The sequence below is a fragment of the Humulus lupulus genome, chromosome 8, assembly GCF_963169125.1.
Source record: "Humulus lupulus chromosome 8, drHumLupu1.1, whole genome shotgun sequence".
Lineage (NCBI taxonomy): Eukaryota > Viridiplantae > Streptophyta > Magnoliopsida > Rosales > Cannabaceae > Humulus > Humulus lupulus.
The window spans coordinates 51,445,713-51,460,227 of NC_084800.1; the positions used below are offsets into that span (position 1 = coordinate 51,445,713).

Genomic DNA, 14,515 nt, shown 5'->3' on the forward strand with positions numbered 1-14,515 from the left:
TCCACGTGTCACTAGATTACTGGTTGTAGATGGGATGGACTTTGGGAGTCAAAGAATGTGTATCACAATGACAGAAAAACGCGGCAACTTGCCAATTATATCAAAATTTATTATTCAAGTTTTCAACTAACAATAGCAGACTCACATATCCTCCTAATCCTTTCCATTTTTTCTTATCTAAAATCTGAATTAGTAAAAGATTAGTCTGAAAACAAACTTGGAATCAGATCATTATCTATTCCTTTTGCCATCATTATCTATTCTAAAATATGAGTCACCATTTCGCACTATTAAATTCTAACAATGAGTGACTAATGCATAAATTTAATAAAGAAATTTTGAATTAAATAAGGAAACAATAGGACAAAATTCTAATTCCAGTATACTATTTATTATTTTTGTTTAATAGTTTAATTTTTATTTGTGAATTTAATGACGAATAATTAGGACAAAACTTTTAAATTCAGGGATAATAATATACTATTACTAATATATATATATATATAAATTAGATCATATGTATATTAAAGGAGTGGGTAGAACACAACTATGGGACCAAAAATAAAATTTTCTACCAATATGCAGGTCAAATGACTCAAATTATAATAAAATAAGATAATAAATGGGTAAAAAAAATCACTCCAAGAAATGAAAATGAGATCCTTATCTTAAAGGGAGATTCTTTATTTATTTATGGATTATCAAAAGTAAACCTATATTCATTTTTCATGGATCACGTTTTTCCAATTGAGCAATACCAAAAAGAAATTTTCATAGTCACTTTTTTTTTGTTGAAAGATGTAAATCCAAACTCATTTCAAAAATCAAAATATTTCTTTTGGCCCCCAACCAAAATTTAATTCGTAAACCTGCATGGATCTTAAGTATTGTGATGCAAAACAGTAACAAGAGTTACTTTCAAGTAACACTTTAACCATTCTTCAAAACATTGTATAGCTTGCCAAACATCACACGAGTTGAATCCTCAAGTAACCAAATCTTCAATTTATTCATCATGTTAAAATTCGTTGTTATGCATAAAGCCAACACTTATTTGGTTGAATACAAAATAGAACAAAAAATAAAAGGAAAAAAAAAAGAAAAAAAGAAAGAATCCCAAAACTTCCTTACAATTTTTACAATCCAAAGTTTTAAAAGATAAAAATATTACAAGCCTATTTGGGCTTGTGGTACAACAATTGCAATAGAAAGGAATCCCAACAATCCAATATGGTCACTTTTTAAGGTACCAAACAAAGATGGCATAAGTTTTTTCGTTGGGGGTGTCATTTAGTACCATACGCTTTACTCAATGGAAATACTACCTAAGATTACCAAAGAGAAAAGTATACTGGATTAATAAAATAGTCTGAATTACGTGTCAGAGAGAGAAAGAGTTGAAGAGAGAGAGAGATAGAGGGAACCACCAACCCCAATTCTCACTCTCTCTCGCTCCATTTTCCAAATGTTTATAAAGCAGTTGGCTTTGGAGAAACCTCCCAAGTCCCAAATCAAAGTACCAAAAAACCAAAATCCCTCTCTTCTCATCACACCGTTATAAAAAGCAGCAAACTTGAGGAAAAATAGGAAGTGTACGTCGAAAACACAGGACCCTATCCAAATTTATTTTTATACATTACTATTTCTATCCTTCTCATATATTTTATATAAATGAGATAAAAGGGTGGAGCTTTAAGGCAGAAGAAAAAAGAAAGATGGCTTTTGTTAGAGCTCAAATGGGCAACATGTTGCTCACTTTGTTGGTGGCATTTTCATGGCTTTGTTCTTCGGCTACTGCTTCCGTGGGTTATGACCACAAAGCTATAGTGATTAATGGGAAGAGAAGGATTCTGATTTCGGGCTCCATTCATTACCCGAGAAGCACTCCTGAGGTACTTCTACTTCCAAATAATGCCAATGGCCCAATGTGGTTCACGGGTCTTTTTTGTTGCAAATATTGTTTTATTTTCTTCATGCCTTTTTGACTTGTGGGGGTTTTTGTCTTCTTCTTTTTTCTTTTTTAAGGATTTGTTTTTGTATTGATTAAGCTCAAAGTTTTAATCTTTTTGTGGGTTTTTCTTGGGGTTGCAGATGTGGCCTGATCTTATACAGAAAGCCAAAGATGGAGGTTTGGATGTTATTCAAACCTATGTTTTCTGGAATGGGCATGAACCTACTCAAGGAAAAGTAAATATTAATGAATTTGTTTTCTTCTTCTTCTTCTTCTTCTTCTTCTTCTTCTTCTTGTTTTGTTGAATTACACTAATTAAAACTTTCAAATGGTTTTTCTTTTCCAATTTGCAGTTTCATTTCGAGGATAATTATGATTTGGTCAAATTCATTAAGCTGGTGCATCAAGCTGGCTTATATGTTCATCTCCGAATTGGTCCTTATGTCTGTGCTGAATGGAACTTTGGGTAAAAAAAAATTAAAAATTTATTAATATTATTATTGTTATTATTATATTTATATTTATTGTTCATCCTATTCATATGAACTCTGTTTTCTGCTCTGTTTTTTCAAATTCAGGGGATTCCCTGTTTGGCTCAAATATGTACCCGGAATCGCTTTTAGAACGGACAATGGACCTTTCAAGGTAAACCCACCTCGAATATTTCATTATCTTACTTACCCTTCTCACAAAATTCTTTTTTTTAATTATTAATAAATATTAATTTCTTTTTTTAATATATGAATTAATTAACTATTTTGAAGGCGGCAATGCAAAAATTCACAACTATGATCGTCAATTTGATGAAAGGTGAAAGATTGTTTGAAACACAAGGGGGTCCCATTATTCTTTCACAGGTATGGAAAACCAAGCTCTCCTTCTAGAAGAAGTAAAAGTTTTTTATGTCTGTCTTAATTATCTTTGAAAACTACATTTATTACTCACTTAAAGTATATATTTGTTTTGTAGTTAGTCAAAGGTTTAAACTTTGAGTTTTAAACTTCATTTTTTTTTACAGATTGAAAATGAATATGGACCAATGGAATGGGAAATTGGTGCTCCAGGCAAAGCTTACACCAAATGGGCAGCTCAAATGGCTGTTGGCCTTAGCACGGGTGTTCCATGGGTTATGTGCAAGCAAGACGATGCCCCTGACCCTGTTGTAAGTATTAAGTAATCCCTTCAATATATATATATTTATAAATATATATATAGGGTATCATTATATGAATAAAAATAATCACTGCAAAAATATCTTCAGTTTTCGGGATAGATAAATAAGCTTATTACACTCTATGTTTCAATATTTATATGTCTTATAATAAATTTTGATTTCGAGATTCTAAATTATTTAAATTTTTTTAAAAATTTGTAACTGGTCTTATGTAATTAAATTATATACTGTCATGGGATTAAAAAAAAAAATTACAACTTATTTATATATCAAAAATACTAAAAATATACTTCCAAATTTTTTCCATATATATTTATTATTTTAATTTTCACAAGAAATAACAAAAAGAAAAACAGTGGGGCTTGTTTAGTATCATTTCACTTTTAATTAATTAATTGTTTTTGAAAGAAAGAGTGAGTTGAGATCGCGTCAAAAAAATTGCTTAAGATTATTAAACAGATTTTAAATAAGGACACGAAACATGCACAATTTTTTTTTGTAAGATTTTTTTATTATTATTATTGGCTATTATTGTCTTCACTTCATAATGTTCTTGTACAAAGAGGCAAATGGCCCTGTATAAGGTGCCCTTATTTAAAGTCATACTCCTTTGTTGGTGGAGCTTTAAGAGACTTGGTTGTTTGCTTAGTTGTTTCTTAGATTTTTTTACATTTATTATTATTATTATATATCATCATATGGGACATGATATTGCCTGCTTGCCCTCATTTCTATATATGATTATTAAGGGTCCTACTTGATTTGCAGCTGTGTCTCTTCTCTTTATTTTTTAATACGGTTTTTGGTTCAACAGAACAGATTAGAGTTTTGTGAAATTAGAGATATTTAAGAAAATGACCCTTTTTGGTCGTTTTAATATATTTCCTTTTGCCCCCCTTTTAAACCATTTTTTTTTCCTTGAATAATGAGGTATCAGCAGCCAAGAGAGTCAAAAACAAAGAAAATATATCCTTGAAAATGTGAACTTAGTTATGAAGTTTAATAAGAGCAAGTAACATTGTTTCAAAATAAATTCTCAAATCTGTATCATTTATGGCGTGACAGATCGATGCCTGCAATGGTTACTACTGTGAAAATTACAAGCCAAACAAGGTCTATAAACCCAAGCTATGGACAGAAGCATGGACTGGCTGGTGAGTCCCACAAGAACTAGACCTTAAATTTCTAATTTTTCTTCTTTAAAATCCTTCTCATAGTATGAAAAATTAAAGTTTTGTCCTGTTGTGATTAAAGGCCTTTGCATAAGACAGCCTCCTTGACCTTGTAACTGGCTTACAGGTACACAGAGTTTGGTGGGGCAGTTCCTCATAGACCAGCCGAAGACATGGCTTTTGGTGTTGCAAGGTTTATTCAAAATGGTGGTGCTTTCATTAATTACTATATGGTTAGTCAAACTAAATTATACTTAACTGCTCTCTTCTATTTACCTAGGATGTATTTTTCACCCCTTGCATTTATTTATTAATTTATTTTATAATATTTTGTTCCAGTATCATGGGGGAACAAATTTTGGCCACACGGCTGGTGGTCCCTTCATTGCAACTAGCTATGATTACGATGCTCCTCTTGATGAATATGGTAAGTTTTAAGGCTTATCATCCACAGTAGGGTAGGTTGTGTCAAAGCTCTTACCATGTCTTGAGTTGTCATCCTTACTTAACACAGTTAAAGTTCTAGGATTCCATTTATGTTGCTCCTATGGTTTGCCTAACATCACTGGAGATAGAAAGTCAACTACTTGTTTTTCCACTGCACCTAGTTTAGACATTCTTAAAAAATGCTTACAAGATATATCTGAACTTCCACCTCAACAAGGTTGCTTTTTCCATGCTAGGACTAATAAGGGAACCAAAATGGAGCCATTTGAGGGACTTGCATAAAGCCATCAAGTCATGTGAGCCAGCTCTAGTAGAAACTGATCCTGCAGTGACATCACTTGGAAAAAGTCAAGAGGTAAATTTTATAAGCTAAACTAAAAACAATGACCGTTTCCCTTTTGTTTGTGTTAAAAGCTTTTAATAGGCTTCTTCTCATCATCAAACTATTTTTTTTTTTTTGTATATCTAGGCTCATGTATTCAGAGGAAAAACGGCTTGTGCTGCATTCCTTGCAAATTATGATACTAGATCAACTGTAAGAGTGAGTTTCAACAATTTGCCATATGACCTCCCAGCTTGGTCCATTAGCGTTCTTCCTGACTGCAAAACTGTAGTTTACAACACTGCAAAGGTGAGGAAATTACTAGTGATTATGTTGAATTAATATTTACTCTGTTACTTCAAGCCTATAAAATTCTACTGCAACAGGCATTTTGATTTCTCCTACGAAGCTTATTCTAAAACCACTATCAGCTTCTACAAAATCTGAAATATCAGCGTTATTCCTTTATCTGTAGTAATGTATTTAACATGAGGCTGTAATTTTGTACAGGTTAGTGCTCCAAGCTCACAGGTACAAATGACGCCTGTGGTTAAAGGATTCTCTTGGGCGTCATTCAATGAAGAAACTGCTTCTTCCAGTAGTACTGGTTCATTTTCGTTGGACGGGTTACGGGAGCAAATAAGCCTCACATGGGATAAATCCGACTATCTTTGGTATACGACAGAGTAAGTATTGGCAGGCAATGACATTCTTATGAGTGGACATTGATAATTATGTTTTAGTTTGTCAAATTGTAATCCTCTTGCTATTTTTCTTTTTTACTTGTTCGCAGTATCACAATAAGTTCAAATGAAGGATTTCTCAAGAATGGGCAGCTTCCTGTTCTCACTATCAATTCAGCAGGCCATGCCTTGCATGTTTTCGCCAATGGCCAGCTAGCAGGTAAATGAAACTGCGCCGGTTTTAACTTAAATCTCCGGCAATGGCATCAATGGGAAGGTTTTGACTAAATACATTTCTTTAACAGGAAGTACCTACGGAGGATTGGCAAATCCAAAACTAACATTCAGTCAAAAAATAAATCTGAGAGTTGGAATCAACAAGCTTGCTTTACTAAGTGTCGCTGTGGGTCTACCGGTTAGTTCTCTCACTCATTGGGGTGGTTATATTACTTTAGTACATTATTCTGTAATAGCTGATGAACTTGATCCCTTCTCTTCTTTGATCATCAGAATGTTGGTCTGCATTTCGAGACATGGAATGCTGGAGTCCTGGGTCCGGTATCACTGAGGGGTCTCAACTCAGGAACATGGGATATGTCAAAATGGAAATGGTCATACAAGGTTAGTTGACAGTCGACTTTTATTGTTTCACATTCTACCTCTACGATCAAACTGAAGATGAGGGGTTTTGCCTATCAATGGCAAAGGAATGAAAATTTTGTGAATATGATATTTTATCACAGAAAGCTAGAGACTAAACTTTTTCTTATGTTCTTGATAACAGGTTGGTTTGACAGGGGAATCATTAAATCTGCACACTGTTAGTGGGAGTTCATCGGTTGAATGGAGGCAAGGTGCATTCTTGGCTAAAAAACAACCAATGACATGGTACAAGGTGAGAGCGTAACTCCAAACTTGAAAACCTTACCACTCTTTGAATTTCTTCAAAGATGGCTGATTCAAATCATTGCTTCTCCATTTCCAGACAACCTTCAATGCACCAGGAGGTCATGCTCCATTCGCTTTAGACATGAATACCATGGGAAAGGGAGAAGTATGGGTAAATGGTCGAAGCATTGGACGCCACTGGCCGGCTTACACAGCACACGGCAACTGTGGGACTTGTAATTATGCTGGAATTTTTTATGAAAATAAATGCCGGAGCAATTGTGGGGAGCCGTCTCAAAGATGGTGAGTCAAAATAACTTAAGGTTTACATAGTTGTACTCTGTTTCTTCAGTTGGGGAAAGTATGTGATGATAATCTGTTATTTTCAGGTACCATGTTCCACGGTCATGGCTGAACCCAACTGGGAACTTATTAGTTGTGTTTGAAGAATGGGGTGGTGACCCTAGTGGGATTTCTTTGGTCCTAAGAACAAGAGGGGGCCAGTAAACAATAAACAACAATAAACGAAGCATTTGGAGGACATCAATGTCCAACCAACGTATAGCAACACTTTGTAATTTACAATAATTAAAGAAAAAAATAAAATGAAGTTCCAGATTGATTCATTAGCAGCTGCACATTAGTATTTTGCTAAGTGGTAATAATTGAAGCTCAGAAGATTCCAGATTGCCTTACCAGTCTGATTCGACATGGACTGAACACAACTTCAGAACCAGACAATGATCAATCCTGCAAATAGAAACTGTAGATAGTGTGAAGATGTTTGAGTTTGTACAGACATTTTGTTGTATGTCAAAAAAAAAAAGAAGAAAGCTTCATACATGTACATACATTACCAGTAAAGTTAATTCTTTCTGAGTCTTCAACTTGCTGAGTCTCAATGGCAGAAACATTCCAGGAAAAAGCAATTAACTGCTTTTTCTTTGCAGAAATAAATTGAATAAATATAGTAAGTTTAGCTATAAAGTTTACATTGATATTACCATTATTGATCTATGTTGCCAAATAGGGGTACAATAGTTAATTTCAATAACGATGTCAGCATAATATATATTATTTGTTTTATACAGTATTTTTTTTTTGGCCAATAAATATTCACAACAGAGAAGGGTACATGTTCTCTTACGCATTCATCTCATAATGTCTTTCGACATTGGCATTACAGCACTAGTCCCAAGTATAAAAATCACACTGGCAGAGCTGAAATTATAGGGCAAAACTTCTTTATTCTTTTATAGAGAAGATTCATTACTCAAAACTTTAATGAGATCATCAACATAATTGTTAATATCTAATACTCTGTGACCTTGATGTATCCACTGCTTCAACCTTTCGCAGAGATTCATCTCCAATTGATTTCTATCTTCATCAATTTTAAGTTGAATTTGTCTTTTGATGCACTTTGTTAAGAATTTTCCCACTCTCATTTTTACCAGGCAAATAAAATCTACCCCGGCATCTTCAGTCTCATATAATGAAGCAGACATACTTTCAACAATATCAGTTATGCTGAAGACAAGACTGGCACCTGCTATGGCCTCCTCCTTAGTGTAATTATCAATCCGCACAATTATTTCTTTGCACTCTTCATTGTCAGGTTTCATATTTTTCAAACTTGAAGTCTCAATTTTCCTCGACTGGGGTATTCTATCAGTTGCAGCATAATGCAAAAGCAATTCACACACGTCTTCATCTAGATAATTCAGGCATCCAAGCAAGATACCTAAAGGGATTCTCCTAAACAATGTATTTTTCCGCATACTAAGATCACAAGATGATTTTGTCCAGTACTTCACGGATAAGCTTTTGAACTCCTTAAGCCAAAGTGTAACGAGTTGACAATCATATTGTTCTGAATAAGTATTATACTTGTTACAATTTTTGGGTTTTTTCAGTATCTTCCTGACACTACCTGTCTTCTTCTCTTGTAAACCTGAACCAAATTGTTTAAAAGCCATAGATTTTGATATCTTCACCAGAAGATCAGCTAGTAAATCCTGATGAAATTTACTAACAGGGTTCAGAATCCATGCAATGTACCTTGCCGCAGCAGAAAAATGTGATTCCTCATAACCAATTTTGGATGCCTCCATTATACATTTTGAAAATATATTGTCTTGAAAACTTTTGTCAGAGAAAAGCAAAGCAGAAGCAAAGTAAAACCAATTCGGGAAGTTGATTGCAAGAGCCCTGATATGCATGCACATATTAAAGTAAGTGTTGTTATGGTGCTCATGCCAACTGGTTTCAATGGACATAAGAAGTGAGAATTTACCAGTAAGATTTGTGATCGATATTTTCAGCCATCCGTCCAGGTGTCTTAATATTAGAAACAAACTGTTTACTGGTGCAAGACAACAATTCACTTGTACCAATGACCAACTGTAGAAGACTAGCTTGCGAGATTGGTCCAGCCAAGATCCTAAATAAGTGGTAGTGATACGGAAAATAAGCACTGGAAAATGAAAGCTTTGCTCCTAAGTCCATCGAGAAGTCCCACCATGTCGGCCTGGAAATTACATCTAGCATCACCGAGCACAATGCATTTAGAAGCTCCAGCACAGAAGACAGCCCCCTGCGGAACAAGTACTGTATTAATAAGATATGTTTGTTCATTCTGCTAAAATCAGTTAAAATGAACAAAAATATTGTAGATAGTCAATATCTGTAAACAAGTGGTGTCCTGTATAAAAACATCACCATACAAATACCTGATATCATTTGTTCCAAAACAAAAAATTTGAGATGCTAAATGACAAAAGGTGAATCAATAATTTACTACTTGTAAGCGCTATGTGAACTTAAATTCAAATTGAATAAATTATAACTAAGAGAGCAAAAAACTTCAATCATTTCAATTGTTGACTAGCAAAAAATGGGAGAATGATTAGTTGAACATATTCATATTGCTGAACATGCAATGAATAGTCTGTATCCAAAGCTATTTGACAAAACTCTTAACAGCAAGCAAAGTCAAATAATTGATTAAGAAATGAACTCACGTCACTAGGAACCATCTGTGTAACAAAGCTCTTGCCTCAATAAACATAACAGGAGAAAGTACCAAGCATTTAACGATATCACGCCAATCAATTCTCTCATGAAATTCTTTACACGGAGAGAGGAAAGGCCTCTCCATAGATTCGTGCAAAATGTTTGAAATATCATTCTTTAAAGTTAGCGGGTCAAGAAACCAGGACATCAATCTGCAGACGGACACAGATGAACTTAATCAGAACTTCAAAAATACGAACGACCTCTTACAAAGAATACAGGAAGAAAAAAAAAATGCTAATAGCGGCACATACCTAAATGGAATACTACTATTGTCAAGGAAGAACCCTCTGGGAAAATTACTGAGAAACTTAGAAACAGCAATGGACCTTAAATCAAAGGATTCAGCTGAAAGAATAGGTCTTGATGGATACGAAAAACGATAACAAGATGATGAAATTGCAACCCTTAGAACAGCGCACAATAGGTACTTATACTGAGTATCTGCAATATACCAAAATTAAGCTGATAGAAATCATTATGATCAAACTGTACAAGTGAAAATAAACGAATAAATGCTTATGATCGACTCATACCATGTCTCTCTAGCTTTTGAAGAACGTCGGAGCAGGCTTCGATCAAATCGGGGAAATCTCGGCGAGAAATTGAGGTTCCGATCAACAAAACCTCGTCTTTGTGAAACTGAAAAACCTTGCAGCTAATCGAAGAAGAGAGAACGCTGGTAATTGTTTCAATCAAGTATTTAACTGTTGAATCAAAAACCTGATAAAGAGAATGAGAGCGAGAATCAAGAAACTGAAACCTAACAGAAGTTTTATCAAAATAAAAATAAAAAACATGAAAAACCTGTGGTGCTTTGAAGCACATGAGAGACAGGGCCGTATCCAAAACCCTAACCCTAGAATCGGGATGGGGGTTGAGATTGGAAATGGAGAGTTGCAGAGCTTCTTCATTGTCAGAAGAGGGAGAGCCATCGAGGTGGGAAGCAAGCCTGGCGAAGAGGTCGGTTATTTCAGCCGCCGTCATCTTTGGTCACCGCCAAAACAGGCTGGGGATTTTAGGAGGATTTTCGCGCCAAAATATTCCAACGACTACAAGTCCATCTTACCAAATCTAAGGTCCTTTGGCCCCGCCAATTAAAAAAGCACATTTATTGATTTATTTTCTTCAAATTTAAGTGTAAAATAATACGAAATTTCTTTTATTGATGATCACGGAGTACGGGCGGGGTGATGAGGTTTTTAAAAAATATGTTTACCGTTTATACTTTTTTTATATGGGTTTTTTCCTATTATATTTTTGGACTTTATATTTTTATAAATTAATTTTTGGATTCTATATTTTATAAAATAGTTAAAATAAAATTCTAAACTCAATTTTGATAAAGAAAAAATTAAATATAAAAATAAAGTTTTAAGCAGAATGATTTTATTTTTGTTCTGAATTGTTAGTTTGGTAAATTATTTATGATTTTAGTTGAGAAAACATTGACCAAAATCAGGTTTAAGGTTCTATTTTAATCATTTTACAAAACATAGGGTCCAAAAAATAATTTGTCAAAATATAGGATCCAAACAAGTAATGAGAAAAAACACATGATCATATTATTAATATTCAAAAATATGGTAATTATACAATTTTTTTTAATTTATATGAAAAAATTAAAGTATGAAAAATATAATTAGTAACTAACTAAAATATGAAAATCATGATAGTTATGTTTTCTTTGATTTTGAAGATAATTTTATTTTATTTTTTAAAATTTTAATTTTTTCTTCATTTTGTAATTATTTTTTCAATTTTTTTTTCTTTTTTTTTTCTAACAATTTTTTTTTCTTTCCATTGTTCTTCTCATTTTCATTTTTATTCATTTATCTATTTGTTTTTTTCATTTGTATTGTTTTTTTTTTTTTTCAGTTTCCTTTTTTTTTTTTTTTCATTTTTGTATTTATCTTTTTCTCTTTCTCTTTCTATTTTCTATTTTTTTCACGAGCTTTTTTTTCTTCTTCCATTTCTCATTTTTTTTACTAATTTTTTCATTCATCTTTTATTTTCTTTGCATTTTTCTATTATTTTTCTTCTTCTACTTCTTTTAATTTTTATTCATTCTTTTTTTTTTCCTTCATCATTTCTTTTCTTTTCTTTTTTTTTTCATATTGTTTTAGCTTTCTTTCCTCAAATTCTTTCTTCATTTTTCGTACTTATTTTTTTCTCATTCCACTTTTTTATTTTTTTCCACACATATTTTAACATTACATAATTATTTTACTATTTTTTTATTTATTATCTTTTATTATTGTAATGTTTTTATAGTTTTTTCCACTAAATGTAAAAAAATTCAAATCAAATTTTTCAGCATTTTCTTTTTATTGTAACTCTTATAGGAACACCCAAATTTGGAAATAAAACTAATAAAAATATGAAAACATAAATGGGTAACCAGTTACCCTGATTAGAACATTCAAATCTAGAAAAAAAATTATATGAAAATGTGAATGGGTAACCAATTATCCTAATGACAACATCCAAATATGAAAACTTGAATGGGTAACTAGAAACCCTGATAGAGACATCCAAATTCGGAAATAAAAAAATAGATATGAAAGCGTGAATGGGTAACCAGTTACCTTCATGCTCTTTGTGTGTATATTTTTGTGTTCTTTATAGTATCTGGTTACCTATGTTACTAAAATAATAGTTACTTCTTCTTCATTTTTTAATGAAGTTGTTATCCCAAAAATTTGAAAAGAATGATGTAGCAATAAAATTGGTACATGGCATGAGTTAGTGGGGTGATCTGGCTTAGTAATGGCCCAATACATCAGTTAAGGAATTGGACAGATAGTCAAGTCAAATACACCCGACCGAAGAGAATGTTTGGTCTGAGGGTTGCTTGGCTCAGACCTCAGTTTGAAGACCCTAGTAATTGATTTAAAGCCTAAGTCCAAGAAGATTGAAGGAGAGATTTGGATTTTGGTTCAAGGGATAAAAGTAGCAGGTCCGATCGGACCTAAGCTTAAGGAGCCTCTTAACATTTTGGCTCGAGTGTGTCCAAGGTAAACCTCTCAAAGGTTTCCTAAGTAGTGGCTTGGACGTGTCTAAGGAGAATGACTAAGGCTTAAGCTTAGTCAAGGAGAAAGTCACATAATGGCTGATCAGATGTGTCATGGAAGGGGTATACTTGGGTTTGAACGAGGTTAGAAAGAAGAGGAAAGTAGGCTCGGACCACCTTGGTTCGAGGAGAAAGGTCCAAGGTCCGATCGGACCTTGGTTGAACAAAGAAGGCTCAGACCATTTTGGTCTGAGGAGAGGAGCATTGTGTCCGATCGGACATGATGCCTATGGGAGGTGCCTTGGACCATCTTGGTCCGAGAAGATGGCATGAAGAGATAGCTCGGACCACCTTGGTCCGAGGAGGAGAGTACAAGGTCCGATCGGACCTTGATTGAAGGTAATGGGCTCGGGCTTGACCGAGTTGAGATGCCAAAGAGGGTGGTTCAAACCACCTTAAGCCAAGGAGAGAACCATTGTGTCCGGTTGGACACAATGAAGGAGTATACCTCGGACTTGCCCGAGGTAAGGAGCAAAGGAAGTGGCCTCGGACCACCTTGGTCCGAGGAGAGCTAAACTTACATGATCTTTGGTCCAAGTTACAATAAAGTATAACAAGTTACGATATAACCTATTAGCGAAATTTACGTTTAGTATACTATATAGTAACTTTTAAATGAAAAGTTTTAAATTACTTTTAATAAAATGATCTAAAAATGAAGGTTTTTTTTTTTATGAAAATGTAACCAATTAGTATCTTATTAGTATCGTAAACAACCAAAATGTTACATTCGAAAACTCAGAGTAACGAAAAAATTTGGGATTCCATGAACTTTTCTATTTCAGGTATATTATTTTATAAATGTAGTATTTTTTTATGATGTGACACGATATTTATGTATGTAAAATATCTTAGGTGATTTTTGGAATTAAAATGAAAAATATCATACGTAAATTTTCATTTTTTTTATATCTTGGTGCAATATTTAAAATAAATTATAAATATATGTAATCATATTTATTGACTCCTTTTAAAATCAAATAAAAAAAATTATATTTTGTATATATATTAGTATAATCTCCCTTTTATTTTTTAATCCTGATTCTAGCTTGATGTTATAAAATTAATTATTTTCACAAAATTGTGGGCAAAAAAGATTTTCTTTTCTTCAGAAAAATATTTTTTCCAACATTTTCTTAACTTATTACTCAATTAGCCCCAAGATATAATTTTTATGTCATTTCAGTCTTTAAAATTAATATCCATTTAAAAAATCATACTTTTCATGAAGTAATTAACAAGATTTTGATGGGAGAGAAAGTGGTGTAAAGACAAAATTCAAATATTTAACCTGAAATTTGGGTTATGTGAAGTTACTTTCTTCATTTCTTTCTTGAGAAATACCCTTCTTCATTTCTAACAAAACTCATAGATAATACAATTAGATAAATATATGGAAAGGTTCTTCATTTTCTGAAAAGGGATATAAATCATTTTCTCAAAAGAAAAAGGGACATAAATAATTAGTGGGGATAAGATATTTTTAGCTTGAACAATTTTTTATTTAATGTATTTATTTTTGATTGAAAGTTAGGACAAATACAATGGGTGGGTGTGAGATTTAAACAGATCCACCTATTGTATTTGTATCATAAATAAAAAGTGTGTAGCTCATTTCTCACATATTATAGATTAATCATTATTTAACAAACATTAAAAGATACTTGACAGGTTCTTAATCTTTGTATAAAAGCCATTGAGAGTTTTAGCAGAATAGTAGTTGAGTCATT

General features: G+C 33.0%; 2 protein-coding genes across 2 annotated transcripts; one reads left to right on the forward strand and one right to left on the reverse strand.

Moving 5' to 3' along the window:
- The first annotated feature begins 1,497 nt into the window (after positions 1–1,497).
- LOC133797209 (beta-galactosidase-like) lies at positions 1,498–7,635 on the forward strand. Its single transcript, XM_062235041.1, has 18 exons — positions 1,498–1,892; positions 2,092–2,187; positions 2,305–2,417; positions 2,530–2,596; positions 2,716–2,808; positions 2,970–3,113; positions 4,191–4,279; positions 4,425–4,530; positions 4,637–4,724; positions 4,981–5,099; positions 5,214–5,375; positions 5,577–5,752; positions 5,860–5,969; positions 6,055–6,164; positions 6,260–6,370; positions 6,534–6,644; positions 6,735–6,940; positions 7,027–7,635. Exons 1-18 carry the CDS (start codon positions 1,716–1,718, stop codon positions 7,142–7,144), a joined length of 2,196 nt encoding a protein of 731 aa, XP_062091025.1. The 5' UTR covers positions 1,498–1,715; the 3' UTR covers positions 7,145–7,635.
- LOC133797210 (uncharacterized) lies at positions 7,613–10,799 on the reverse strand. The gene is made up of 6 exons (XM_062235042.1): positions 10,520–10,799; positions 10,249–10,435; positions 9,967–10,156; positions 9,661–9,864; positions 8,934–9,233; positions 7,613–8,848 (listed from the first exon to the last, which is right to left on the reverse strand). The coding sequence occupies exons 1-6, from the start codon at positions 10,697–10,699 to the stop codon at positions 7,891–7,893; spliced, it is 2,019 nt and encodes a 672-aa protein (XP_062091026.1). The 5' UTR covers positions 10,700–10,799; the 3' UTR covers positions 7,613–7,890.
- Positions 10,800–14,515: the final 3,716 nt, after the last annotated feature.